At 48.6% G+C, this 25,213-nt stretch overlaps 1 protein-coding gene across 3 annotated transcripts in view; it reads left to right on the forward strand.

Moving 5' to 3' along the window:
- Positions 1-1,005: 1,005 nt before the first annotated feature.
- The window catches only part of Rps6kc1 (ribosomal protein S6 kinase C1), a 120,160-nt gene continuing 95,952 nt past the window's right edge, over positions 1,006-25,213 (forward strand). Inside the window, exons 1-3 of one of the 3 annotated variants that reach the window (XM_005082885.4) lie at positions 1,006-1,219; positions 10,944-10,979; positions 16,213-16,333. In XM_005082885.4, the coding sequence (XP_005082942.1) occupies positions 1,115-1,219; positions 10,944-10,979; positions 16,213-16,333 (262 nt within the window). In that variant the 5' untranslated portion in view covers positions 1,006-1,114. The other 2 variants (XM_013122638.3, XM_013122639.3) reach the window with 2 other exon arrangements.

Genomic DNA, 25,213 nt, shown 5'->3' on the forward strand with positions numbered 1-25,213 from the left:
TGTCTCTCTCTTTCCTCTGTGTGTGTGTGTGTGTGTGCAGTCTCTCTCTTTCCTCTTTCCCTTTCTCTGTCTTCTAATTGTGTGCTCCAAGGGTTAGGGGTGGGAAGCAAGAGATACAGAACCGAGAATGACTAGCATTGCAATGAGTATTTTGTGGAATGAAGGCTCTGATCAAAAACCAGTCAAACAAAAACTTTTAGCTGGGTTGTGGTAGTGAACGACTTTAATCACAGCACTGGGGAGGCAGAGGCAGGGGGATCTCTTAGTTCGAGGCCAGCCTGGTCTACAGAGCGAGTTCCAGGACATCCAGGGCTACACAGAGAAACCCCGTCTCTCTCGTCTCTCTCGTCTCTCTCTCTCTCTCTCTCTCTCTCTCTCTCTCTCTCTCTCTCTCTCTCTGTGATACACACACACACTGCAAAAAAAACAAAAACAAAACAAAGAAAAAAAACTCAAAAAGACAAACTGTTTTGAGAGTCTTGCTACGTTTAGCAGAGTGTCCTGGCTCCCGCGGCTGAGTGAATTCTGTCTGTTCTAAGACAGGCTCTCCCCGCGTAGCTCAGGTTGACCCGAAAGTCACTATTTCACTCCTGCTGGTCTCAAACTAGGAGTCGTCCTGGGAGTGCGGGTGCCAGGGGTGAGCCTCCGTGTGGGTGAGGCTGGCTGGCACGCGCCGTGGCATGGCAAGGCGGGCGGCTTCACCTAACGAAAGCTGGGACGACTCTCAGAGCGCTGAGATGTTGCTGCGGGTACCACGAGGCGACTCCAGCAGGGAAGGAAAGGAGATGCTGGGCGGGCATGGATGTCACCCAGGATGCGACAGAAGCTCGAGCACACGGCGGGAAGCCCAGACCTCTCACCAGCTCGCACCGGGACCGGCGCTCGCTCGCAGGGCAGCCGAGGCCACTGCTCGGAGAGAATCCTGCCGGGAGCCTCTTTTCCAGAACGCTGACGAGGCTGATCCGGAAGTGTATGCGGTGATCCGGAAGCAGATCCTCGCGACAGCTCCCAGGAGCCACCGCCCCCTCGTCGCGGTGCGGTGTGCTGCCCGGGGTCCGCTGTGGCTGGGGCGTCCCGATGGTCCCCAGCTGGCGGAGCCAGGGGCGGAGGGAGGATGACCTCTCCTTGGGGTCACAGTGCCGACCTGGCCCGCTTCTACACCGTCACCGAGCCCCAGCGACACCCCAGGGGCTACACGGTCTATAAGGTTACCGCCCGGGTGAGTGCTGGATAGGGACACCGGGGCGGGGCACGGGCTCCGGACTGCGCCTGGGTGCGGCTACTGCTAGGTAGGACTCGCGGGGATGGAGACTCAGGAGACGCTCGGTAGTAGAGAGGAATGACAGGCAGAGACGGGACCCCAGGATGGAGATGCTGGGGACCCCAGGCAGGGGACAGGGACCTCAGGATGGAGATGTTGGGGACCCCAGGCAGGGGACAGGGACCTCAGGATGGAGATGTTGGGGACCCCAGGCAGGGGACAGGGACCTCAGGATGGAGATGTTGGGACCCCAGGCAGGGGACAGGGACCCCAGGATGGAGATGCTGGGGACCCCAGGATGGAGATGTTGGGACCCCAGGCAGGGGACAGGGACCTCAGGATGGAGATGTTGGGGACCCCAGGCAGGGGACAGGGACCCCAGGATGGAGATGTTGGGACCCCAGGCAGGGGACAGGGACCTCAGGATGGAGATGTTGGGACCCCAGGCAGGGGACAGGGACCTCAGGATGGAGATGTTGGGGATCCCAGGCAGGGGACAGGGACCTCAGGATGGAGATGTTGGGGACCCCAGGCAGGGGACAGGGACCCCAGGATGGAGAGGCTGGGAACTCTAGGCAAGTGTTAGGACCCCAGGCAGGAGAATGGACTCCAGATAGACTGGGGTGGTGACTAGCTATGGGATGGCAGGTTCCACTGGCCATTCTGGGGTGGGATACGGTGGATGACTTTAAATGGATGACCTAGTCTTTGTCTGTTTGGACTTTCTCTTGGAATGAAATTTGCAGAAGTGGGCTGGCTTGTTCTAGAGAGAAAGCACACACTTAAAAAACGTCAGTGGGTGTGTTGTCTGGCTTACATAACGGAAGAGCTGTCTCCTTTTAACTTCTCGTTCAGTGACGGGTTTGCTGTGAGGCAGGTAGGCTGTTGGCAAAGGATTCACTATTAGGTTGCCCATCGTGGACCTCCAGCATTTGTTTCTGAGTTTTCCTGAGCCTTTTTGGAAGGAGACACATGTGTACTTAAGTGATCTTACCTGAGGTGACTCGAGGGCAGACTGGGCTGGCAGGATGGCTCAGCAGATAGAGGTGCTTGCTGTCAAGCCTGAAGACCCGTGTTCAATTGCCGGGACCTGCGTGGTGGAAGGAGAGAACTAACTCCTGCAGACTGTCCTCTGACCAACAAAGGTGTCCCCCTACCACAACTAAATAAATGTTAAAATTTTTTCAAGGCTGTTTACATCAGTTCAGTGTTCCAAACTTAGCACGGTTTTTGTTCAGTTTTATCGCTCAGCTTGAATTTGGAAAACTACTCATTTCCCTTAGAGGAAGGTGAGAGTCGTAGAAACATGAAATACGTGCTCATGAATGCGGTGCTTGTGTGTATGCCAGGCATTTTGTACCCATCCCCCAGTTTAGTTTTCAACTTTACAATGAGGAAACAGGTTCAAGGAAGTTTAGAAGTTTGCTAAAGTTACTGTTGCAAAGCAGTGGCAGTTTCAGTCTTTGGAACTAGTTTTGCCTAACTCCAAGATGAAGATAGTGTCAGGAATGAAGTAAATTGCAAGCATTAAGTTTTGAAGAAGACGGGTATGGATGAAGGAGTAATAATAGCACAGTGTCCATTTAGAATGCATGCAGGAAGCTGGCCCTGAAAAACCTGGAGGCTAGATTGGGGTATGCTGAGCTTGGGACGTGCAAGGGGCTGTTGGCATTTGGAAATAGTGCAGAGTTAGACAGATGTAAGCTGCTGGGTTGGGTAAGTTTAAGATAGCAAGAAGAAGCTGGGTGGTGGTGGTGCACACCTTTAATCCCAGCACTCAGGAGGCAGAGGCAGGTGGATCTCTGTGGTTTTGAGGCCAGCCTGGTCTACAAAGTGAGTTCTCGGACAGACTCAACCCTGTCTTGATAAACCAAAACAAGGAAAAAACAAACAAATAAACAAACAAAAAAAGCAAGAAGACCAACTTTGTGAAAATTAGGGGAAAGTTTGCCTTCCCTTTTCGAGGTCAGATTGTTGTTCGGGTGGGGGTGTGAGTTGCAGTTTTTTCTAAGAACTCTAAGGAGATGAGGCCTTATTAGTCATTGAGATGTTTGGTTTCCTGATATGAAGCTTATAGGATCAGAGCTTTCAACAGACAAGAGACACCTATCACACCCAGCACGCTAAACTCCTCACTGCTAACACCAGCGCTGCGTCCGTCTGGGCACAGGCCTTTCCCGCTTGCTAGACGGAGGGTAGGTGCCAAGCACTTGGCCATGGGTTCATTTCAGCTATAACAACAGTCTTTGCAGTGCCCCAGGCTGTTTGAGTTTTTCCCCTTCTCTTTTCTCCTAAGACTTACGTGTTTTCATTTAACGTGTGTGAGTGTTTTTGCCTTTTCTCCTAAGACTTATGTGTTTTCACTTTATGTGTGTGCGCGTTTTTGCCTGTGTGCCCTGCGTGTGTGCTTGGTGCAGGCAGAGTCCAGAAGTAGTTGAACGCCCTGGGACTGAGCTGCAGACCACAGTGAGCCACCGCGTGGCTGCTGGGACCTGGACCTCTGCAAAGGCAGCGGGTGGGGTGCTCTTCGCCGCTGAGCCACTGATCCAACTCGGAGCGTCTCCCTCTGTATTCTAGCGCCATAAGTAGTGGGTGTGCAGCTCTGGGCTCTCTAAGGCTTGCACAGGAGTATGCGGGCCTCCCTATTGTACTTGAGTAGAATGGACTCTATTGTGCTTCAGTAGAGACAGTGGTATAGGAAACTGGGTAGCGCCACAGACACCATGGGAAAGAGTGGTGGGAATTCAGAAGACAGATTGCTGTGGCTCTGGTGGTACAAGATGGGAGGAACCAAGAAAGGAGAGAGGCTGGAGGAGGAAGAAAGTGGTGGAGCCTATATAAGGGGCGGGGAGTGTATGATAATTGTGTTATTATTATGCTTTGAAAAAGAAGGTTGGCCACATGCAGATTTAAAATATCCCAGTATAGGGGCTGGAGAGATGGCTCAGTGGTTAAGAGCACTGGCTGCTCTTCCAGAGAGAGGTCCAGAGTTCAATTCCCAGCAACCACATGGTGGCTCACAACCATCTGTAATGAGATCTGGTGCCCTCTTTGCGTGCAGGCAGACCTCAAACATCCCGATATAAATTAAGTGATGTAGTACATGGCCTTACACGTGCCCACATGTATGTGCTGTGGACGCTGCCTGCTGCCGTGGTCACTGAACTTGAAGACTGTTGACACTGACTTTCTTCTCTCTCTGTAAGTGTCCTCCCTTACTGCTTACGTTACAATGTCAGCGGGTCTTTTTTTTGGGGGGGGTTGTTGTCAGAGCTGGGGATCAAACCTGGGGTCTCACAGAAGTGAGAGCTGTGCCCACAGCCTGAGGTTTTGTTTTGCTTTTAGCAGTCTTTGTTTGGGTGTGTGCATGTGTCTGTGTGAGTCTGGGCCACCGGCACTCATGTAGACGTCAGAGAATAGCTTGTGGGACCGGCTTGCCTCCGTCACCAGGTGGGCTCTGGAGACTGAACCTGGCCTGTCAGGCTCATTCACTGAGCTGTCTCAGTGGCCCTCAGCCCGAGTTTTACATGCTTTCAGACTTGTTTCTTTACATTCAGGATCAACATGGAGGTGCATTTAGAAAAAATTATGCCTAACATTATAAATCAAGTAAAATGTTTACTGCTTTTTGGAACTTAAGGAGAAAAACATCTTCCCTCAGGGGAATTAATCAGGTAAATGATGCTCCCCTGAGAACTAGATAAAAACTAGCAGCGCCTCCTGCGTGTCTCCTGCTCCTGACTGAGCTCTGAGGACTAGTTCCTGTACTTGTGATCGTCAGGAGTGAGTTAGAATCATTACATTGTGAACGACAAGGGAACTCTTTCATCTTAACTCTCCTTAGTACTCTTTCTGTTTTTAATTTTCTGGAACCTGGCAGTCTTGCAATAACTTCATGGTTATATAGAGGCCAGCCAATAGATTCCCTATTACTTCTTTTTAGTTTTTGTTTGTGGAGTAACCCGAAGTATTTTACTAGAATGTAAGAATCACAGAAGCTTCCAGAGCAGTCAGACACAGTGGTTGGAAGCTCTTTTGACCTGAGGTTAGGCGCATACAGGATTGCATACGAAGGACCAGTTAGCTGGTTCTGAGCGGCGCCCACTGTGGTTGCAGCAATTTTATCTGTTTGCCTGTTGATGGACGCTAGGGCTCCTTCAGTTGGGGCTGTTTTGAGCGCAGCTCTTGTGGATACTCTTGTGTCCATTGCTGGCATGTGTGGCTTTCTTTCTCTCGCAACCACATAGCTTTGAAAATTAATTATTATTATTGTTACTAGATCTTTCTACTAAATCTTGAAATCAGGTCATGTCAGTACTCTTTCTTTCAAAATTTGTATATTGGTTATTTAGATTGCATTTTTATGTGAAATTGAAAAGCAGCTTGTCAAATTATTCAAAAATGCCTACTTAGATTTTTTTGATATAGGATTACATTGAGAATGAGTATCAATTTTAGAAGAATTGATAAATTAAAAATAACGAGACTTCTGGAGCATGTCCATGTAAACATGCTCTTCAGTTTGGGCAATGCTTTGAGCTTTTCAGTTTCTCTCTCTCTCTCTCTTTCTCTCTTTCTCTTTCTCTCTCACTCTCTCTCTGGGGGGTGGTGGTGTTCGATTTCTCTGTGTAGCCCTGGCTGTCCTGGAACTAGCTCTTGTAGACCAGGCTGGCCTTGAACTCACAGAGATCTACCTGTCTCTGCCTCCCGAGTGCTGGGATTAAAGGTGTGTGCTACCACTGCCCAGCGAGGATTTCAGCCTTGCACATAATTTGGAATTTGAAGCTGAGCCTGTGTATATCCTCATTTCATGTGGCTAACATTTATTGACGGATGACAGTAGGTACTTGGATGCAACTTACTGTGAATTAAGCATTTGATATAAACAAAACCCACAAAGTTTCCCAGTGAGTGAGTCCCTCTCTGACTTCGCCTTTCTGGTGGGGGAGTTGGGGCTTGCAGAAGGTACTTCCTCAGGACCTCTAGTGAGCAGGGAGTGGAGTTTCCTTTGAAGGTTTTAGGCTGCACTGTGCTGCTGAATGCCCCCATAAAACATCTCATTAGGTACTGTTCCACTTGGCCTCCCTGTCCGTAAGTCATGAGCACTTAGGTGTTGGAAAACTGATGGCTCTCAGATTTCTCTGTTTTGTCCAGAGCCATTTTATTCTACCCTTCCTTTCTGACTATTTAGCCTAAAACTCTCATATGCCAAGATTTTAGTAAATGGATCTATTGAAATTTGTTTACTGACATCTCAGATACTCAGATTTGTTTTAAATTGCAAATCTTCATAACCAGAATTTTTCTTTTCTTTTTTTTTTTTTTTTAGTGTAGGTTGGTATTTTACTTTCATGTATGTTTGTGTGAGGGGACTGGATCTCCTAGAACTGGAGTTACAGACAAGCGTGAGCTGCCATGCGGGTGCTGGGAATTGAACCTGGGTCCCCTGGAAGAGCGGCCAGTGCTCTTAACCTCTGAGCCATCTCTCCAGCTCCTGAATTTTGATTTTCTTTGAACCTTGGCTGGGAAATAGTTTGCTGTAGTTTGGTGCTGTAGCTGGTAAAGTTTGGTAGGAGTGAAACAACTTGGGCAAACATTTGAATATCTACTGTTTGTTGTTGCTGGGCTCCTGAGGGTTTTTTAATGCAGAGAACTGCTATTCCTGTCTTTCGTTACATTTACTTATCTGTGTGTGTTAGCATGGAGGCCGGAGGTCAGTTTGCGGGGCTTGGTTCTCTTCTACCATGTGAGTCCTAGGATTTAGACTTAGGTTGTCAGGTTTGGCAACATACCTTTACCTGCTGAGCCGTCTCACCGTCCTCCAATTCCTGTCTTTGTCAGTCTGTATTCTCGGGCTTTGTAACAAGACACTATTGGCTGAGTGGCTTAAGCAGGGAGACGTTTAGTTCTGGACACTGGATAGATAGCCAGCCCTTGGTCAGGGTACAGCTGGGGAGAGCCTGATTCTTAGTTTGCAAATGTCTCCTTCTTCTTGTATGTCATGACCGAGGGGCCATTTCTATTCTTCTTGTGAGGATACTAGCCCCTGCTTACTTCCCAAAGGCCTCATATCCAGACACTGTAATCAGAGGATGAAGGCGTCAGCCTAGGAGTTTTATGGGGACACAGACATTCAGTCTACAGTGCTTTGAACCTTTCATGAAAACTCATTAGAAAGCAGAATGCCTAGAATCTGTCCCGTTGATTGTCTGTCTTATCTGGGAGCTTGCTGGCTTCAGAGAAGTAGAGAATGTAAATGTCTGGTGATGGCTTGTGCAGGTGCTGTCTCTGGGGGCTGGACTACCTGGCTGGCAGGTGATGGCTGGCACACATCTCCTTGCCAGCCTGTGACACCTGCGTCTCTGCAGGGAGGCCAGGGAGCGAGGGGCTGAAATGCAGGTGCTACGGTGAATTGGAGGTCGAATTTGGTAAGAAGACAATTAAATATATGAGCTGAATGCTTTGACATGCTTAATCATCCTGCTGGAGTTATGGTTTTATGTGTGTGAAATGCAATTTAAAGATGGCAATATATCTACATGAAATTATGTATATTTCCTAAAAGCCAATGTCTGAAAGCCAAGGTTGCGTGTGTATTGATGAATGTAATTTTGGTGTACTGGGTCACCACAGGGAGTCACGCTCAGTGTCACACACAGCCTTTTTTGTGTAGCCTGTATTCGCTTCACCACTCTTAGAGACTTGGGTCTGTGAGAAGCAGAAAGGCATGGCCCTCTCTGTCATATTTTATTATCTTTATTTTGCAGTTCATGTTGCATTTAGACATAGTGCTTTGTTGCTTTACCTTCTTAGCTGAGTCCTAATGGTGGAGTTGCATGAGAGGACTTGGGTACAATGGGTGGCTCAGTGCCCATCCAAGTTAGCTCTCTGGACCCTGCTCCTGTGGAGTCTGCTGTGCAGAGACTGAACAGCAGTGATGCTGCTTGGCTGGGTTGTCGAAGGGACCTTGGGATCAGCCCTTCCAAGGGACATTTGTGTTTCACATGGAGCTCTTCCTGGTCTAGGTTTTATGCACTATGTGGGGGCACCTTTGGAAAGTCCCGGGGTTCACATTGGTTAAATCACTGTGTCCACCTGCATTAAACTGGATGACCCCGGGCTCAGAGAAGTGGGGTGTACCCAGTTTAACACTGATGCCTTGGAGAGCTCAGGCCATGCATTCCCTTGTCTCAGATGGCTGTGGGATCATACACATCCCAGCCACAGTCCTGAGGATGGGTGATGGGCCCTGTGCTCAAGAGGTCTTACTTACACACACACACACACACACACACACACACACACACACACAGAGAGAGAGAGAGAGAGAGAGAGGGTGTTAAGCATCCTTCTGTGACTAGTTTCTGATGGCGTAGGAAATACAGTATCAACAGTTGAATAATTTTTGTAGTTTTATTTTCTAGTAGTTGCTTATTCAAGAAAAGGGAACTCCTTTAACTATGTCTGAGAGGGTGATTTCAACTGTTAGGATGGTAATTAGTTGAAACAGTATGTGCACACGTGGTGGCAAGGCTTTACCTCATCTCCCTCCTCAGACATGCTGGGTGTGTTAGCAAAAGAACTGACAGGAACAGCCTAGGGGAAGAAAGCTTACTGTGGATTTCTGTGGCAGAGAAGCCATGGCAGGGTTCTCTGTGGCGTGTAAGCATGACGTAGAGGACAGGAACCAACTGGCCTAGAACCAGATGCAGGCATAACCTTCAAAGACCGGGCCCTGCTGCCACCAGCTTGCTTCAACTTCTAAGGTTCCACAGGGTTCTAAAACCACACCACCCACTGGGGACCCAGTGCTCAAACATAGGAATTAATGGGGGCACGTCACACCCAAGCCAAGCATCCAACCACCAAGCTACGTATTCAGTCCCTAGAAGTTCTTGTGACTTGACTTTTAAGGAATGTTACAGTATTTATTAAGAAGTGGGTAAGATGGGTTAGCACTCTGATTTTGGGGACTGTGGGTATGGTGATCTGTTGACCATTTGGCCCTAGGTCGGCCACACTGCAGAGTGTGGCCATTATCTCAGGATAAGCGTGGGCATGAAATAGGATAGAACCATAGGGGCGTCGTGGAGACACAGGGAGGGGAAGGACCTGGTTACACATGAGTCTCATTGAAGTCTCTGGCTGAGAAGCCAGAATTCCAGCACAGTTGACAACATAGTTGGGTTCCACACAAGGCCTGGGTATGTATAACCCTAGGCGGGGCCTCATTCCTTGACCTAGACTTAGCCCAAGAATCTCAAATGTAGCAGTTATCTTAGTTAACAGTAGAGATAGCCTACCCTTCTGTGTCCCTGTGAGGTAGTTTTGTACTATCAGCTGCAATCCTGCATGCTTAGTCAGGGCCACCCAGTAAGCTCATTTTGGTGTCTTGGCAACCCTGTAAAGATAGTAACTTCAAACCCCATCAAAGTCAGGATGGCAGTAGTAAAAACAGGGAGCTGGGAGTCTCCTTGAGAAGCCCACATGGTGCTCCTGGGTGTGTCTGTCTGCCCTTTGGAGTGTTTCTCTTTCTCTTAGCCATTGTGCTTAAAGTCTGTATTAAAACATCCCTACTAAATCCCAGCTCAGCCTCATAAGCTGACTGGTTCTGAAGCTCTTTCTGCATCAGAGCCACACATCCTGGTTGCCTGGGTTAAGGTCCTTGCAGCCTAAGGGGGTTCCTCAGGCTGCTAGGTGGGGGATGATGGGACTTGTGCTCCAGTTTCTGTCCCCATAGACACTGGCAAGAGTCTTGGTGGACTCAGGCTAATCTTAGGTGGCCCTTTCAACCCTATCCTACCCTCAACTCCAACCAGTACTCCACCCGGTTTATGGCCAGGACTGATGCCACTGTTCAACCCCTTTGTTTTTATTAAATTAATTAATTAATTATGTACAGCATTCTGTCTTCATGTATGCCTGCACACCAGAAGAGGGCACCAGATCTCATTATAGATGGGGGTGAGACGCCATGGGGTTGCTGGGACTTCAACTGAGGACCTCTGGAAGAGCAGCCAGTGCTCTTAACCTCTGAGCCATCTCTCCAACCCCTTTATTTTTAGTTCAGAGTTCCTTCCTGCTTCTCTTGCTCTGTCTCCCTGCTCCATCTTCTTGCTCCATCTTCTTTTTTTTTTTTTTTTTTCCGGACAGGGCTTCTTTGTATTGTTTTGGAGGTTGTCGTGGAAGTCGCTCTGTAGACCAAGCTGGCCTCGAACTCACAGAGATCCACCTGCCTCTGCCTCCCGAGTGCTGGGATTAAAGGCGTGCGCCACCAACGCCCAGCCGCTAAGTGGATTCTTACACAATTGTAATACACAGAAGCTGAGGTGATAGCTCACTGGTGATGCTTGCCTGTTCGCACGAGGCTGGCTCCGGTCCTTTGCACCACAAAGGGAAAACGTGGAGAGTTGAGTGCACAGGTGCCAGGCGCAGTTGTTCTTCAAGCTTGGGTTTGTCTGGGGCCTGAGGGGCGATAGACAGCCTGCTAGCATGATAGTGTGCGGCGACTGAGGCCGAGAATGTTGCAGAGGAAATGACCACATTGACTGAGCTTTTAGTGAGTAACATGGCATTCGTTTTCTTTTCCACAGATGGGATTTTATGCAAATGCCATTGAAAGTCATTACAGAGCTGTGAAATCTTATTTGATAACGAGCTATTTCTGTCTGTTTGGTTTTAGGTTGTCTCACGAAGAAACACAGAAGACGTCCAGGAGGTAGCATGCTTGTCCTTGCGAAAATTCCTCTTCTCCTTGCTGAAGAAGCTGCCCCAGCTACTTGCATGAGTGTTTGTATTTGTGTGATGATTTCTCTAGCTTCCTCCTGCTGAGTGGGTGTTAGGTGGTGAGAATTGGAGGAGCCAGGGAACTCTGGCTCTAACCCTCACCCCACTCCAGCGCTCGCCAACGAATGGCCTCACTACCCTTTTCAAAGTCTTGATGCCTGTTCATTAAAGCTCGTACTGGGTGATCAGCGTCAGTGTTAAAGCTGAGCAGTAGACTAGGGGCTGCGCGGACCCCCACGCCGTGTTGAGCTGATGTCACGACTGCCGCAGGTAGCCCTGCTTATTTTTGACTTTTTTGTTGAGTTCTTTTACAGGCTTCTCCTGCGTCATCCTCTCTCCAGGATGATGCTGGTCTGGCATGCTTTCATGAGTGGTGGGATTCTCACTGGTGTTTTTCTGCGCTCTGTGCTTAGGTTAGGAAAGCAGGCCAAGCAGGCTGCTTCTCCCGACGCATGTTAGTTTACTTCCTGTTTGATTCCCATTCATTTTTGAGACCAGAGGCACTGTTAGGGGACCCCCACCCCCAGCCAAGTGTTTACATTTTTATTATGCGGTGGTTTCAGTTGTCCCCCAATGGGGTTCGAGTGTCTGTAGGCGGGGTGTGGACTTCTGCACCTGGCTTGATTCGTGTGTTTGAGATGATTGTCTCACTGGCTGGCCCAAGTTCAGCAGACTTGGTGTCTGACCTGGTAGTTTTGCCTCATGAGCTAAAACTGCAGTGAAAGATACCTTAAACAGATTTTACAGTGTTTCCCTCATGGGTTAAAACCGCAGTGAAAGATACCTTAAACAGACTTTACAGTATTTCCCTCATGGGGTTGAGACATCTTTGGCGTTTCCCTAGTGGGGAGACTACTGGGACGCTAGCATTTTAGAAGAGAAGGGCTATGTGCGTCTCATGATGGATTGTTCTCTCCCTGCATGAAACTGATAGCATGAAACATACTTTACAGCTCAACGTCTGTCTGACTACTGCCGCTTCTCGTTTTGAGAGCTGACAGCTGTTAGACTTGGAAATGGGTTGTGTGACCTCTGATTGCCATTCTGTGGTTGTACCTTGATGTCCGCTTTTCCAGGGAGAACCCCGAGCCAGCTTGTCCATGAGCACACTCTCTGCCATTTCCTTAGTCCTTTTCTGGGGGAAACTCTTTTCATACCAACTGCTGCTGACCCATTCATCAGCCAGCCCTTGTAAGTGTCCTTCAGTTAGACATGTTCTCATGTTAGAAATGATGCAAAGATTTAGTCTCCTATGTAGCTGACTTCTTAAACCATAGAATGCCTTGAGATTTTGACTGTACCTCTAGGTTCTCATTTGTCATGTTTAAACTTTGCATTCTCACTTAGAAGACTTTATTGTTCAGGCTTCCAGGTCCTTTCCTTTGGTGTTCTTGAAGCTGTGAATGCATGGATCTAGTTTCTGCTTCAGAATATACTCAGGTTTCCACAAAGCTCTTGGCAGCTAATAAACACACACACTTGGTTCAAGAAAACTGCGCCTAAACTGTCCTTATAAAGCTGGGGAAATGTCTCTGTTCTTTTGCAGAGCTTGGCTGACCCTTCCAGATTGGTTCTCTTCCTAAGAATACTAAAACAGTACGCACAGGGAGAGATTCGCTGGATATTATGTCAGCTTCCCTTTTCAAACTCCCTCTAAATTTCTAAGAAAGTTGAGTGGGGAGATGATTCAGTTCATGGAGTGCCTGCTGTGCAAGCAGGAGAACCCGAGTTTGATCTTAAGAGCTCCCGTGTTTTCCTGGGTACTTGTGCTTGTAATCTCAGTGCTGGGAGGTGGAGACAGGCAGATCCTTGGTGGACAGCAGTGGAGAACAGACGACGCTTAATGTCAACCTCTGGCTTCTATGTGTGCAGGTACAGACACGCAAATAAGTAACACAAAAGTTCTAAAAAAGAGGAGAAAGAAGATGCATAAGCAGTGTGACAGTTATAATATTTGCTGTAAGCAAAGCTCACCCAGGAGTTTTTAGTATTCAATGAGGGTGAAAACGAAGATATTGTAGGTGATGCTGTAAAACATAGGGAAAGAAGTGTTTTGGCACCATTAAATTTAAGTATCTGAAAAGGAAAGGTTTATGGTGTGTTGAAATGCTAAAGGGGATGCTTTGATGAAAAGTTGAGCTTTTACCAAATGCTTCACTGGTAAGGTTTCTTCAGAGTGACATGCATAGGGAACCCACGCTTGCTTCCATCCTTGTAGTGGGAACCAGCCAGACCTTATCAGAGAAAATAAGTGTCTGCTTCTGTCTTAGCAGAAGGACCAACACCAGTCCCTGCTGGTCTGTTGGAAGCGTGTTCTTGTTGTCATTTCCACTTGAGGATTTCTGGAACTTGAGATTTAATGAAGAGGAGTAAGAGGAGAGGAGAGAATGACTGAGTCTCTCTGCTCTCAGTGTTCTGGTTCTGGTGTAGAACAGGGCCATGTGGTGGTAAATGAAGCTGTGACTTTGGCAAATTTAGATGGCTTTATATCATCTGGTATCTCAATTGTACAGGTTCCCTCAGCTACCACTCATTTACTTGAAAATGATCTTAGCTAGGAAGTTCTATCTGCAAACGCAATTGCTTCATAGTCTCTAGTTTTCATGGTCATTTAGTCATGGTTTGTGATACCCAGTTCGTGCGGGCACCGACCCTGCAGAAGACGCTTCAGTCAGCTCATTACCTGCTCCTCCCAGAGATCTTGGCAGAGTGCCACAAGCATAGTTTGGGTTACCTATGTCTCTGTGGTCCATATTTATTTATTGTTTTGATGTTCTGAGATGGGTTCTTGCTGTCTAGGCCACACTGTCCTACTAAAACTCACTGTGTAGCCCAGACTGGCCTTGAACTCATGGTCTTCCTGCCCAGCCTTCTGCGTGCTGGGGCTTTAGGTGCAAGTCATCATGTCCAGCTCAGCTGGATGACCTTTTTCTCATGACAACATTATGTTTCTGTTGGAAGCTACAGAGAAGGAGACCTATTGTCTGTCCCTGTCCTGAGTCTCTGACTTTCCAGGTATTGGTAGGAGGAGGCAGGTGGTCTTGCCCTACTCGTGCTAGAATTGTGGTTCTGGGTGGTCAACGTTTCTCCTGTCCACTGGCCCTGTGGAGCGTCTCAGCGTAGCCAGGCTTCTCTTCTTCATCCTTGCTCCTGCCTGGTCCTTTGGTGTCTACTGTCCCCCGTTAGACTCTTCGTCCCATCTCAGAAACTTAGGAGTAGCTGCTAGGTGGCCGCCATCTGCCTGCTGGTTGCTCTGGAGCGAGTGTATTTTACACGTAGACACCAAACCCATGTGTCCTGTTGAACGGCTCACAAGCGCGTGGGCCAGTTGTGCACAGCCGGGTTCTGACAGGCTTCAGGCAGCACCCCTTGCTCCCCACCTTGGGAGATAGTGCCACCACTACTCAGCCAGAGACCCCAAGACCCAGGCTCTCCATCTTTGGCATCTTTCTCTCTTTGGGAGCTTTGTCCGCAGCCTCTGCCTCCACACGCTTTGTTGCCCTGGCGACGATGCCACTCGCTGTAGCCTTGTTCAGTCTGCAGGCCGGGCGGGGAGCCCATCCGTACCGCTCGCTCTCACACAGCTTCTCAGCTTCCATCAAGCCCTCTGTGAGTCATGCAGGCTGGCTTGTTGTTCTTGTCTTGCTGTGACCCCTGGAAGGCGGGGCCTGTGCTTCCCTCCTCACACTTAGGGACAATGTAGTGTCCAGAACAGGGCAGGGACACTGGCTTTGGGGACCATTTCTGTTGAGTAAATGAAGAAAATTGAAGCACTGGGCAGAAGCGAGTCGTCTAGTTCATCTTATGGTCCACAGAGCCACCTAGGCAATCGTAACTATGAACACCAAGAAACACATTCTTCAAGGCTGACGTCATACAATAGGACTAAGTTGGCAGGACTTAAAAATCGTGTCTAGTGACCTCCTTGGCCTAGTGTATCAGCATGACCCTGCATGTACATGAAAACACGTAGACTCTTTTAAAAGTGAGGTAGTCAGGCTTTTGGGAGGGAAGGAGCGAGGGAAGTTTACAATGTAGGTTTTCTTTGTGGAACTCAGAGCTGACAGGAACTTTAAAGCCATGCATCAATATTTCTTTTTTTTTTTTTGTTCTAATTCATTCTAATTAAGGTCAAATAATTTAAGCTAATGACAGCAAATTGCTTCTCATGTTGTCTAATCTAGTGGACTGTTTCTCTTCCCCCCAATATATGGATATTATGGGTATTATGTTCCAGTCAATGTTTACTTTGTATCCGGAAATCTTGTGGTTATTTTAAGATTTATGAAAAAAGTTAGGGGATGTAAAAACTCAGTTTCTTCTTTCCTCCCAGCCATTTCTCCTTCATTGTTAGTTTTTTTTGGGGCAGGGGGAGGGGATGAATGTCATGTCCTTTTTGTTTAAAATTTGACTGAGTGAGCTGAGGGCTGCAGAGGTGTCCTGGAGGTTAAAAGTGAGTCCTAGTTCCCCAGAAGCTACATGTCTCTCAAGCACCAGTAACTCCAGTTCTGGGGAATCCAGTCCCCATCTGTGGCCTCTGAGGTCTCCTGCATGCCTGCGATACATGTAAACTCATGAAGGTTCATATACCTGCACATAAAATAAATGAACAAATCTGAAAAAAAAAAGATTAAAAAATAAATTGCCACTGGGTGGTGGTGGCGCACGCCTTTGATTCCAGCACTCGGGAGGCAGAGGCAGGCGGATCTCTGAATTCGAGGTCAGCCTGGTCTACAGAGTGAGTTCCAGGACAGGCTCCAAAATACAGAGAAACCCTGTCTCAACCCTGCCCCAAAATCCTAAGTTGTTTTGTGCCTTATAAGCATGACATTTCAGATAATGCTTGTCATCTAATTCATTCCCAGGTCAATAGTTACTGGAGAGAATGTATTTTATGTAGCATAAAGCATTTTTGTACCAGGTTGGATACTTTTCTAGAATGAATTAAGAGGCTTTAAGGAGCCTCAAGTCAGCCGTGTGGGGGAGAAGTGAGCTTTAGAGTCTAAGCAGGTGTCAGCTCCCTTCACACCTTTCCCCCTGAAGGCCAGAGTGTGTATGTGTTTGCCATGCATGGTGATTGGAATACTTAGAGACAATATTATTTGGGGCCCAGAGACAGAATGGCTGTGTTTTGAAGCACACTTTCGGTTTTGCTCTCTTTTCAGATAATTGTGTGGAAGAGATACAGCGACTTTAAGAAACTGCACAAAGAACTATGGCAAATCCACAGAAACTTATTCCGGCACTCAGAGCTGTTCCCTCCGTTTGCTAAGGGGATAGTGTTTGGTGAGTGCTCTTATGAAATTACGCCCGCTGTCCCTGTCCATTCCTGTCCTCCCAGCCCAGCCCAGCCCAGCCCACCCCACCCATACCTGCCAGGATCCACAGCTCAGCCCTAAAACTGTTTTCAACGTGACGATTAGCCATTGATGGTCTGGGCTGCGTCTTTCCGCCTTCTGTGACGTTCATCCAGTTTAGCAGGTGCTTCATAGTGTCTCTCATGCCCTCATATAGTTCGTATAAACTGTGTTTCCTCTTCTCAGCCATGGGGTCTGCATCTCTGGCCAGGCAGAGAGACTAGGCAGCTAGGAAAGGATGTGCTATTCACACCTGCGACCTCGGACGGTGTCTTAGGGTTTCTATAACATGATGAAACACCATGAGCAAGAAGCAAGTCGGGGAGGAAAGGGTTTATTTGGCTTACACTGCAGCATTTCTGTTCATGACTGAAGAAGTTAGGACAGGATCCCGGAAACGGAGCTGATGCAGAGGCTGTGTGTGGGGGGGTGCTGCTCACTGACTTGCTTCCCCTGGCTTGCTCAGCCTGCTTATAGAACCCAGGACCACCGGCCCAGCGGTGGCACCTCCCACCCTGGGCTGGGCCTCCCCCATTGATCACTCAGTGAGAAAATGCCTTACAGCTGGGGCTCATGGAGGCGTTTCCTCAGCTGGGGCTCCTTCCTCTGATGACTCTAGTGTGTGTTAGGTTGACACGGGAAACCAGCCAGCACAGATGGGCTGGCTCTTGGCCTCTGAGTGCCTTTCCCGTGCCCCAGCCCCAGCCTAATGGTGTAACCCGTCTCTGTGGGTCTTCCGTCAGATCCAGCTGACTTTTCCCGTTCCCATCTGAGAGGTCGAGTGTGGATTGAGAAAATGGCAGGTAAAAATGCTAAGAAAAAGACAGAGAGACACAGGATAGAGTCAGGAGGCCGACACAGTGAATACTGGACGCACCAAGTTTATTCTTCACCATTCTTAAATACCCCAACCAAAAAGGGCAGCATGCAGAAGACTGCTTTATCACATACAAGGAGAATTCTTCCTGAATTCTTCAAGCATTTGGTAACCACACCTTAGACTCAATTTCTTGTTATCTGCCTTTGAGGGTCAAGAGTAGCCACACCTCAGACCAAGTCTGTTGTTGTTTAGATAAGACACCCAAGGCCAAGATCAAACACCCTACGGTGGCACGCCTTAGACCTTCAGTCTCACGGCTTTCTGAGGACAGTTTTGAACTCTGCCCCCAACAACGCCTCTTCACGCGCATCAGCGCTGTTTGCCGTTTTGAGGGCGCTTTTCACGGCTTCTGCGCCTCCCCCACCGTGACCCTGGCTGACTGAGCTGCACAGAGACCTGACTGCTGGGCTGTCTCGAGATCTCCACCAAATGAATTATTGTCTTTAAACTTGGCTTCATTTCATTTTCAGGATGTAGGCAGAATGCAGCCTGGGTCTTTGCCGGAGTCCAGCACAAATGGCCCCCAGCGCAATCCCTGGTAGAGTCTTTCCCTCTTCCCCTCCGGCCTGTCCTTCCCCGCTGGGGTTTCTGACCCCACTGCAACAGTCACTAGGTTTTTAGGCTCCTCCAGCTCACAAGTCTGTGTCCCGGTTTGGTGGCCTGTGAGCCAGGCAGCACACAGCTCCACTCTCCTAGTTCCGTTTTCTGAAGGAGGTACTTTCCTCTTCTGTGATAAAATACATGATGGACACAGCTTACGGGAGACGAACTTATTTTAGCTCATAGTTCAGGGGATACAGAGGTGGCAGTGTCTGCATTGAGTCTGTGTTGTGGGAGCTTGTATAGTTCAGGGGACACAGTCCATCATGGTGTCTGTGTTAGCGGGAGCGTATAGTGGCGACATCTCTGGCGACATCTCGCACAACACTGATGAGGACGTGTTGAGGGAGGACTGTAAGGGACATCAGCCGTGACCCTCACGGCTGTCTCCAGTGTCCCTTGTCTGTCCACTAGGCCTATGTCTTTTTTTTTTTTTTTTTTTTTTGGTTTTTCAAGACAGGGTTTCTCTGTATTGTTTTGGAGGCTATCATAGAACTCGCTTTGTAGACCAGGCTGGCCTCGAACTCACAGAGATCCGCCTGCCTCTGCCTCCCGAGTGCTGGGATTAAAGGCGTGTGCCACCAACGCCCGGCGCTAGGCCTATGTCTTAAAGGTTCCATGGCCACCCATGAAGTACTACCAGCTGGAGACCAGTATTCAAATATATGAGTCTATGGGAGCATTTTACATCCAAACCAACAATGTGCTTACGTCATCCTGTGTGATATCTCAGGGTTGGCCCTTGTGACCTGTAGCACAGGTGATGGATGGTTCCTTGTTTCTGAGATTTGGCAGTGGACGTCTGTGGCTTCTCTGATGCTGTTTCACCTCCCTCTCTCTGTCCCTCCCTCCTCTTTTGTCCTCCCTCCCTCCCTCCCTCCCTCCCTCCCTCCCTCCCTCCCTCCCTCCCTCCCTCCCTCTCCTTCCCTCTGTCCGCCCCTCTCTCTCTCCCTCCCTCTCTCTGTCCCTCCCTCCTTTCCCCTTCCTACCACTTTCCATTTCTCCCTACTTTTCTTTCTCCCTCTTTCTGTTCCTTCTGCTCCCCTCCTTTTTCCTAATCCTCTCTTCATCCCCCAAGTCCTTGCTCTGAGAGATGGCAGCTTTCTTTGAAGACACCGCTAACCTGTCACGAGGCCCCCATGATGAGAAGTGGGGACTCCAGCCATCAGACACTAGTCTGAAATGTGCCCAGACTGGATGAACATGGGGCACATTCTCCAGTGCTAGTTTAGCCTTTCGGTGACCGTAGCGCTAGCTGACAGGGTGGGGCCCAGCGCCAGAGCCACCCAGCTGTACCTGCCTTTCAGGTGCTGACCCTCAGAGTCTGTCTGAGGTGGTAACTGCCTGACACTGTCATTTGTCATGTAGTAATAACTATTTAATGGATTTTGTTGTCTGCAAGTGGGGTTGCTGCCCACCAAAGGTACAAATGTGACCCTGGCTTTGGAATTGCCATGAAGAGGCCATCAGTAGAAGTGACTTGATTGAACGTTTCCATTGCCCTTTCTGACTTTGGGGAAACTCTGAACGGCTGTGTTTATTGGTCCCTCCTCTGTGCAGACTCTCCACAGAACAGGGATCTCTTCAGGCTGCTTTAGGACTGCAGTACTCACCATCTTCATGCTTTACTTCCTAAAGACATTCTGCACATCTTAAAACTGGGACTGGGGGACAGATGCAGAGAACCCTGGATGGTATCACAGCATCAGTGGCATTCACCAGAGAGTGAGGTGGGCATCTAAAACTTGTTGCCAGGATTAACATACTTGGCAGCCTGATAGTTTGGGCAATATCCTGAAATATATCACAGAAGCTCCTTGGGTGGCGTTGTTGATGTGAACTCTGTCTCAGGTGCTCAGATGTTTGAACCCTTATTCCCCACCGGATGATGCTGTACTGTGGAGCCTTTGGAGGTGGGGCCTGACTGCAGAAAGTGGGTCATTGTAGGGCGGGCCTTGAGGTTTAGGACCCTGTCCTGCTTCCTGTCTTTTCTCTCTTTCCAGATCCCTCCTGGATGAGTAAACATTTCACCATCTCTGCCATTATAGACCGTGTCTCTTCAAACCATGAGCCAAATAACTGTGTCCTTAAGCTGCTTCCTTTAGGTGTTTTATGACAGCAATGAGATAGGTAATGCTGTTACACAGCCCATTCCTGGAGAGGAGGCACTGCTGTGTGCCGAGCTGAGACTTAGAGATGGGGCCTTAGTCATAGTGTCAGGACCTCCTGGCTCTCACAGGCCTTGGGTCATTCCCTTTCCTGAGCTCAGGGTTTAGACTTTCTGCTAATTGCTGTTCCCGTTCAGTTGTTTGCATCTAGGCCTGGGTCCAGACTCCAGCATCGACAGCTCGGTCTTTGATTGTTTCTTTGAATCCGCTCTGTTTACAGTGTGGGCTGCTTTTCGCCGCTGATGTTGCTGCTGCCTTGGTGGTCACTCTTGTGCTGCTAACTGTGCCCAGCAAGCACGGGTAAATGCCCCAGATCTGCTAGTCAAAGTGTCGTCTTAGATGAGATTTAGGCCAATGCTAATGTCTCTGAAAGTCATGTGGACCCTGAATTCAAGAAACATTAAAAACAAACAGGCATGAGGACCCAAGCCAGCTCTGTCCTTGAAGAAACTCAGTGTCCTGCTGTGGAAGAAGTGAGCAGAATCCTGTCACGTTGCTTTGTCCTACATGGGGTGCACCACTCGCCCACTCCTGCATGCTCTGAGGTGCAAACAGCTTTGTGACGCGACTAGGTTGGGTGTGGTGGTGCACACCTATAATCCCAGCAGTCAGGATACCGAGGCAGGAGGATTAGGAGTGTGAAGCCACCCTGAGCTACAAAAGTCAAGGCTTGTCTCAAAAACAAGGAAAAAAAGCACAGCCAAAGTGAAGTCAGCCATGTGAGGAACCTTAGCTGTCATCTCTAAAACTACCCCAAAGAACTTACTCTACAACTTAAGCTTTGTTTCTTAATGAATGGTGTCACTGAGAGTATGCTCCGGGTCTGCCGAGCACAGGGAAACGGATAACCACAGGCAGAGGGAAACTGCCGGATTGGTTGGAGCTGCAGCACACTTTCCTCAGCAATTTCTTTAGTGAGTTTTCATGTTAACCCATCCCCCATCCGCATAGGAAGTGCACACGAATGGCGGGTAGGTATTTGGGTCCCAGAGATTCTCTTTGCCTTCTTAAAGGTGACTGAGGGCCAGAGATGACTGTGGTTTATATGGAGTGTAGCTAACACTGTTACCACAGTGGCGACTAAGGGAGAAGAGGGGAGCAGGAGGAAGAAGACAGCTGGATTTGAGCCAGGTTTGCCTTCTGTGACGTGACCTGCTGTCTGTGGGTCCAAGTCCTTGAGGAAACCCAGTCACAGATGGCGCTGCTGGAAGGGAGGGACATTTGACTGAGCACATTCTTCTTTGGTAGACCAGAACTTTACTAGAGATTAATTCCTGTGGTATAGCTGCACCGTAGAATTTGAAGCTCTGTGAAGGAAGGAATGACAGTTCTTGGGTGGTCCTGTGAAGGCACATGCTGCCTCGGTTTGACTTTGTGACGTCATCCTCTGCCCATCTGAAAAGTACTTTTCTAGGGCTGGAGAGGTGGTTCAGCAGTTACGAATACTGACTGCTCTTTCAAGGACCTCTGGTTTGGCTCCCAGCACCCACAAGGCAGCTCACGACCTTTTGTAGCTGCAGTTCAGTTCTGGTACCCTCTTCTGACCTCCCAGGCCACTGGACACACACAAGCTGCACAGAGTTACATGCAGGCCGGGCAGTGGTGGTGCATGCCTTTATTCCCTGCACTCGGGAGGCAGAGGCAGGTGGATCTCTATGAGTTCCAGGCCAGCCTGGTCTACAGAGTGAGCTTCAGGACAGCCTCCAAAACAATACAGAGAAACCCTATCTCGAAAAACAAACACAAAAAAACAAAACAAAACAAAAAAACCCCAAACAAACAGAGTTACATGCAGGCAAATACCAGTAAAAAAATTGTAAGAAAAGACAAATATTTTGATATCCATGTTTTGTAGATCTTGCAGATGGTTCCTGGTTTGGTTAGATGATGCTGGCAAATGCTCATATGATCAGAGATCTCTAAAAATTTTGGTCCTGGGAAGCTGGCAAACTCAAGGTGTCTCCTGGCTAGAATTTTCTCACCAGCAACAATGCAGTGGGTGGTCTTCCTGGAAGTGTTAGAGTCACTTTTCTTTTTTGAGGAAATGTCTGTCTCCTCCCCAAGTCTGACTAATCAGCTTGTTCTGTTTCACAGAATTTTAAAGAGAAGAGTTCTCCAAGGGCCAGGATTTAGTACGTTTAGTAACTTTTACTGTTTCATTGAGGGTATTTTCTCAGTGAAACTGCCACGAAAGTTTTTAAAAATATGAGTAAGTGGCAGAAAGTAGTGAAATAATTATTAGCAGGTTTGGTGCGGTGGCCTGATATCCTGCTAAGAGGGACACGATTTTGCTACCGTTATGTATGGACCATTAGTGCAAGTGTCAGCGCAGAGAGATGCCGCAACTGCCATGGTGTTGTCACAAAACGGTTGACCCTGTTGACTGGCCCTCAGGACACCTCGCCACACTCTGAGAATGAGTAGCGTGTGTATTGTCTTAGTCGGTGCTCTGCTGATGTGAAGAAACATCATTGAACACAGCAACTCTTGTAAAACAAACTAAAACAAAACGCTTAATTGGGTTTGCTTTCAGTTTCAGGGGGTTAGTCCATTATCATCTTGGTGGGAGCACTGCAGATTGCACTGGAAACAAGGTTTCATTGTGTGGTTCTTGCTGGCTTGGAATTTGTTGTGTTGAGTAGGCTGGGTCTCAGACTGACCGAGATCTTTCTTCTTCTGTCCCTTGAGTGCTGGGATTAAATGTGTGCATCACCGTGGCCTGCCTGAGCTACATTTGTGAGTTAAAGCAACAGTGACCAGTGCTGTGTTTAGTGAGATCTCATCTGTAGAGAGTCGACACTCCTGCTCTGTGTGAAGAGAGCCTTCCTCCCTGACGGCTTCTGAGAGCTATGATGGGGTGTTTGATCCTCACCCTGTGCTATGTAGACTGTGAATTATTTCTGCTTCTATTCCAAAACCATAGATGCATACCGTGATATTAATTCACTATTAATTAACTATTTTTTGTGTATGTGTTCATGTATGTGTACATGGTGTGTGTGTACATGGGTGTGCATGTGTGTAGGTTGAAGTCCATGTCTGATGTCTTTTTCAATCTCATTTCACCTTATTTTTTGAGACAGGGTCTCTCACTGAACCTGGACCCGCAGATTCATCTAGACTGGCTGAGCAGCCGGCACCCAGGGTGTCCTGTGCCCTTCCCCAGAGTGGGATTATAGCTCACGCTGCTGTGCTTGGCTTTAATGTGGTCACCGGGGATCAGAACCAAGTCTTCATGCTTGTGTGGTGTCCTGGTTAGTTCTTTTGGTTAACTTGACACAAGTTAGAGTCATTTAGGAAGAGGGGACCTTAACTGAGAAAATGCTACTACCAGACTGGCCTGTGGTTGATTATGGTGGGCGCAGCCCGTGGACGGTGCCCCTCCCTGCCCTGGGCAGATGGTCGTGAGCTGTGTAAGAAAGCAGGCTGAGCAGAGAGAGTGAGGAACATTCCAGAAAGCATCCTCCGTGGTCCCTGTACCAGCTCCTGCTACAGGTCCCTGCCTTGGGTCCCTGCCTTGACTGTGTGATGATGAACTGTGATGTGGAATTGTAAGCCACACAGACCCTTTCCTCAAGTGACTTGGTCACGTTGTTCATCACAGCAGCAGAAATCTACTAAGACACACGGCAGGCGCTTCACCCACCCGGCCGTTTCCCCTCCCACCTAAGTATTCTTTAAAGAGAGAAGCATTCCAGGCACAGGCTCGTGATGTCTCAATAGTGAATACCTTATAGAGCATTTCAACTCGGACGTTTGTTGTACTTACTGGGATGTTTGACATCTTATTTCCAAGTGATACGCTGGACAGGGAGGCCAGTAGGACAGGGAAGTGCTGCTGTTTTCAGCACAATTGGTTTATTTGTTGCGTATGAGCTGGGGACATCTGACAGATTTAGCATCGAGGGTCATCCTCAGTATGGTTACATGTGGCACAGTTTTGTACAAGATCGAGGAAGCTGTTTCTTCTGCGTGCTTGACAGTCTGGGTGCAGCCTGGGATAGGGGTGCCACAGTGCCCGGAAGCTACAGCTCCTTCCTGTCCCCTCTGCCTCCCACATCGCTGTCTTTCCCAGCAGCAGGAAGGGACCCGGAAGAGGACAGGGAGAGGCTGTGGATTTCAGGAAGCAACAGTGTGCCTTATGTTGATATTCTGTTGGTCAGACCTCGGTCCCCACCTACAGGGGATGTTGCAGTCTTTGCTGGCACATGTCAGGGGAAAGTCAGGGACATTTCCGATAAGGGGGAGTGTGAGAGGCTGGACATTGTGGCATTTAGTCTCAGCACTTGGGAGGCAGAGGCAGGCAGATCCTCTCTAGTGTAAAGCCAGCCTGGTGTATGAGTTCTAGGCCAGCCCGAGCTTAGAAAACTTTTATTTGGATAGCAGCTGGTGACTTGTTCTGTAGGAAACCAGAATTCCAGATGGCAGGAGCCCTGCAGCTGATTGCCTCTGACCTTTACCAGGCCCGGGCTCCTGAGGGTGGTGAACGCGTGTGGAGTGCTATAGCATTGCTGACTCTGTGGTCTGTCTGTGGCTCCGTCTGTCCATTTTTCTGTCTTTGAATGTACTCTGTAAGGCTTTCTCTACGAATGTTCCATTGTAAGACAGTTTTTCCAGAGGGTTTTCTGTCTTCGTTAATCAGCCACAGAGATTGCTAGCATGCTTTGTGTGCTACACACTCTGAAACTGAAAATCCAGACTCCGCGATGATTCGTATAGTGGGCAAGCTTGCCGCGGCCACAGGGGACTCAACAATCCGTGACTCACTTTATCCACGGTACCTCCTAGCGGGGCGTGCAGGAGCTTGTATTTTAATTCAGGTCTAGCTCCATCTCCTCTTGCTCCCAGGACACTAACTTTTAAAGGTTACATAGATATTGGCAACAAGCAGGAGGCACGAGTGAGGGGATCTCAGTGTCCTGGTCCCTAGGAGTGCCTTTTGTCGTAGTGCTCCGTCAATACTCTGCCAAACCACTGAGAATGTTTTCAGGCTCTGAGGACGCTGTCCTTTTGATGTGGTATTTTTAAAATGTTACGAGGCAGCCAGTGTGACGCAGGCCATGTGTCCTGTCAACTGGTGATCAAATGGGAAAGCTATGTGCAGTCACCACTTTGGAAAATCGCTTGTGGGCGTTCACATCGCCTGTGCCGTTAGAGCTTG

This window comes from Mesocricetus auratus, unplaced genomic scaffold, assembly GCF_017639785.1.
Source record: "Mesocricetus auratus isolate SY011 unplaced genomic scaffold, BCM_Maur_2.0 Super-Scaffold_100676, whole genome shotgun sequence".
NCBI classification, from domain to species: Eukaryota; Metazoa; Chordata; class Mammalia; order Rodentia; family Cricetidae; genus Mesocricetus; species Mesocricetus auratus.